This window comes from Coregonus lavaretus, assembly GCF_964263955.1.
Source record: "Coregonus lavaretus genome assembly, chromosome: 6".
NCBI classification, from domain to species: domain Eukaryota; kingdom Metazoa; phylum Chordata; class Actinopteri; order Salmoniformes; family Salmonidae; genus Coregonus; species Coregonus lavaretus.
The window spans coordinates 13,537,543-13,540,888 of NC_139993.1; the positions used below are offsets into that span (position 1 = coordinate 13,537,543).

General features: G+C 50.2%; 2 protein-coding genes across 2 annotated transcripts; both read left to right on the forward strand.

Moving 5' to 3' along the window:
- Nucleotides 1-1,628: 1,628 nt before the first annotated feature.
- LOC311130449 (histone H4) lies at nucleotides 1,629-1,940 on the forward strand (the record flags this gene model as incomplete). Its single annotated transcript, XM_084163175.1, has 1 exon — nucleotides 1,629-1,940. One exon carries the CDS (start codon nucleotides 1,629-1,631, stop codon nucleotides 1,938-1,940), a length of 312 nt encoding a protein of 103 aa, XP_084019301.1.
- A 766-nt stretch (nucleotides 1,941-2,706) lies between these two features.
- On the forward strand, nucleotides 2,707-3,081 carry LOC311130398 (histone H2B; the record flags this gene model as incomplete). The annotated part of the gene is made up of 1 exon (XM_084163124.1): nucleotides 2,707-3,081. One exon carries the CDS (start codon nucleotides 2,707-2,709, stop codon nucleotides 3,079-3,081), a length of 375 nt encoding a protein of 124 aa, XP_084019250.1.
- Nucleotides 3,082-3,346: the final 265 nt, after the last annotated feature.

Sequence of the window (3,346 nt, forward strand, 5' to 3'; positions counted from 1 at the left end):
AGTTTTGCTCACTGCGTGTCCCCCTTCAATTTCCACTTTCTGTCCCAGTTGGGTAGCTATCCATTATACTGTAGCCTACTTACTACCAATGTCACTGTAGTCAAAGGTGATTTTCGATTATTATGTATGAGTATTATTATATATTGTGATATTATGATGTTCAAGCCTATAGGGTGTGGTAACAGGCCCTCTGTGATTTGTTGTTGTACTGTACATGTCAAGTATCTGCACTCTAGCCTAATTAGCCTAAACTGCTAGGGAAAAGTCACTTCCGGTCGTAGCTGTATCCCACCTAGTCAAAACCTTGTTAGTCCTTATCCTAAAAGGCACCCTCTGTTCCTCGATATACTCCACCGAGGGCCGGCAGCCAGTAAGTACAGGTAAGAGACAATTATGGCAACAATAAGTTGTCCTATGAAAGCTAGTCAAATGTGAGATGTTCAACTGCACTGAATGATAAAGTGGCAGTCTGTGCTCTTGGGCCCTTAAGGCATCAGTGCACCCCCCCAATTTGTCCCTTTTGAAATGAACAGTTGAGACGGGCCCTCTTTCTGTGGCCTTTCTTTGACGACACATCTGAGGCTATCCTGCGGCAATACAAATGATCAACATCATAACAATAATTCCATTATAAGAAGCTTTATTATTGGTTTGCTAAGAAAGGTACCATACAATATTGGCACATCACTATCACCTCTGTATGCGTAGGAAATCAATCCCTTCATTGTGTGTGTGTGTGTGTGTGTGTGTGTGGGTGTGTGTGTGTGGGTAAAGGTACGCCACTCTCGGTCTCACAGTTTATGCACACGGTCGTCTTTATGCAACAATATGGAAGACATTCCCAAATGTGCTTACATCATTGCGTAATGTCAGGGAGTCACACAAACAGTGTGTGCTGTTTGGCTGCAACACACATTAGGCATAAGGATGATGACAACTATTTTGTAAACGCTCCAGCTTGCAGAGGGATCACCACCCCTCCCATCCGCACCCCAGGTCCTCTTGGCCCCCTTACTGTCAGGCCGAGTGGTGTCTAGAGAAGAAAGAAGAAGAGTGATGTTTATTAATGACAGTCAATACGACACGTCCTTCCATAGCTAAACAGACTCATCCTACTAGGTCAGTGTTTCCCAACTCCAGCGGTAGAGTAGCCTACCCCCAACAATACCCATTTTTCTTGTAGCCCTGGAGAGCCACAGCTGACTGAACAACCTGTCACCTAATTAGCAAGTCCTCAATGAGTAAAATCAGGTGCAACAACAACAACAACAACAACAACAACAACAACAACAACAACAACAACAACAACAACAACAATATGAGGACAGGGACACAGTGTACTAGCTGATCTCCCAGTTGTCACCGTTTGGCCTTGTGTTCCACATAGCCTATATCAGTATTGGAGTATGTTTCCCGCGCACGGTAGTTGCTTTCACGTCACCTTTGTAATCGCTCCTCCCTAGTCCCCTAGAACGAGCGCCCTCCCCTTTGCAACGCCTCCGAACATATCACAGAGGCGCGCTTTCTGTGCCGATGGCCTCAATCAGGTCGACCAAACGCAGATAATAGCGCACCACGCACCGGCGCTGAAGTCATTCATTCACTTGAACTCAACTAGCGAACACACCATGTCTGGAAGAGGCAAAGGCGGCAAGGGACTTGGAAAAGGAGGCGCCAAGCGTCACCGAAAAGTTCTCCGCGATAACATCCAGGGAATCACCAAACCCGCTATCCGACGTCTGGCTCGCCGCGGCGGCGTGAAGCGTATTTCCGGTCTGATCTATGAGGAGACCCGCGGTGTCCTAAAGGTGTTCCTGGAGAACGTGATCCGTGACGCAGTCACCTACACCGAGCACGCCAAGAGGAAGACCGTTACCGCCATGGACGTGGTCTACGCTCTGAAACGACAGGGACGCACCCTGTACGGTTTCGGCGGTTAAACGCACTCTCTTCGGAACCTCAACACCCCGACTCGAACCCAAAGGCTCTTTTAAGAGCCACCCACATCCGCTTCAAAAGGGCCCATTCCATATAGTGTTTTTTTCTTTTCTTCCGTATGCTATTTGATAGGAAAGTATGAGCCACTTCGAGTGGACAGGGAGTATTAAATAGCGGATTCTAATGTCCCTTCCCGTTTTAGCGCACAGAGGGAGGCCTATATCTGACAGTGGCAAAGTGTAGTGACGTTGTTATTTTGGGTCAAGCAATAGTGGCATTTGGACAACATAAAACCACCACCCGTCGGTAGATGTGGCTCGAAAAGAGGGGGACAGCGTTCGCGCGCGCGCACACACACACACACACACACACACACACAGTCCAAAATGGGAGCCCTATGTCTGACGGTGCCAACGTGGGCAATTCTATCACCAGCATTATGTGGCACAACAATCGTGCCATTCGGACAACTATTCAGGCCCCCCTTTTGAAACACACAATTCCCCATCGGTCACAGAGCATAGGCTATAGAGAGGAGGGAGGGGGTGAGGACCCGCGCGCGCGCCCTCAATTGTCTTTGTTCGGGAAGCTAGCCTCTGAGCGGAAGGCTCTTTTGAGCGCTAGAGCTCCACTGGGCAAATAGCAGGGGCGCCTACGAGCAAGCAGGGGAGTGTCCACGGCCGCCGACTTTGATTAGCTTCCTCTTCATAAGACGGGTAAGCGCCCTTCACCCCCTCATTCGTTTCTGAGAAGCAACGAGACATCATCATGCCCGAGCCAGCAAAGTCAGCGCCCAAGAAGGGCTCCAAGAAAGCCGTCACCAAGACCGCAGGGAAGGGCGGCAAGAAGCGCAGAAAGTCCAGGAAGGAGAGTTACGCCATCTACGTGTACAAGGTCCTGAAGCAGGTCCACCCCGACACCGGCATCTCCTCCAAGGCCATGGGAATCATGAACTCGTTCGTGAACGACATCTTCGAGCGTATCGCCGGAGAGTCCTCTCGCCTGGCCCACTACAACAAGCGTTCTACCATCACCTCTAGGGAGATCCAGACCGCCGTGCGCCTGCTACTCCCCGGTGAACTTGCCAAACACGCCGTGTCCGAGGGCACCAAGGCCGTAACCAAGTACACCAGCTCCAAGTAAACAGCGCATTTGGACTGCTCTACTAACCCAAAGGCTCTTTTAAGAGCCACCCACTCTGTCAGTAAAAAGAGCATTTCCATCGCCACCGAATGAATGCGCAGGTAGGCTGCGTTACATTGTATCATTGTTTAATGGGCGGCGCGCGCCGGCTCGGAGAACGGCTACATTGTATCATTTCCCCCGCCCGTTCCAGCGTAGGGGTTTAGCGCGCCTTTTTTGTTGTCTTTGCACGCTGAATAGTAACCCATGTTTGTCGGCCTCCATT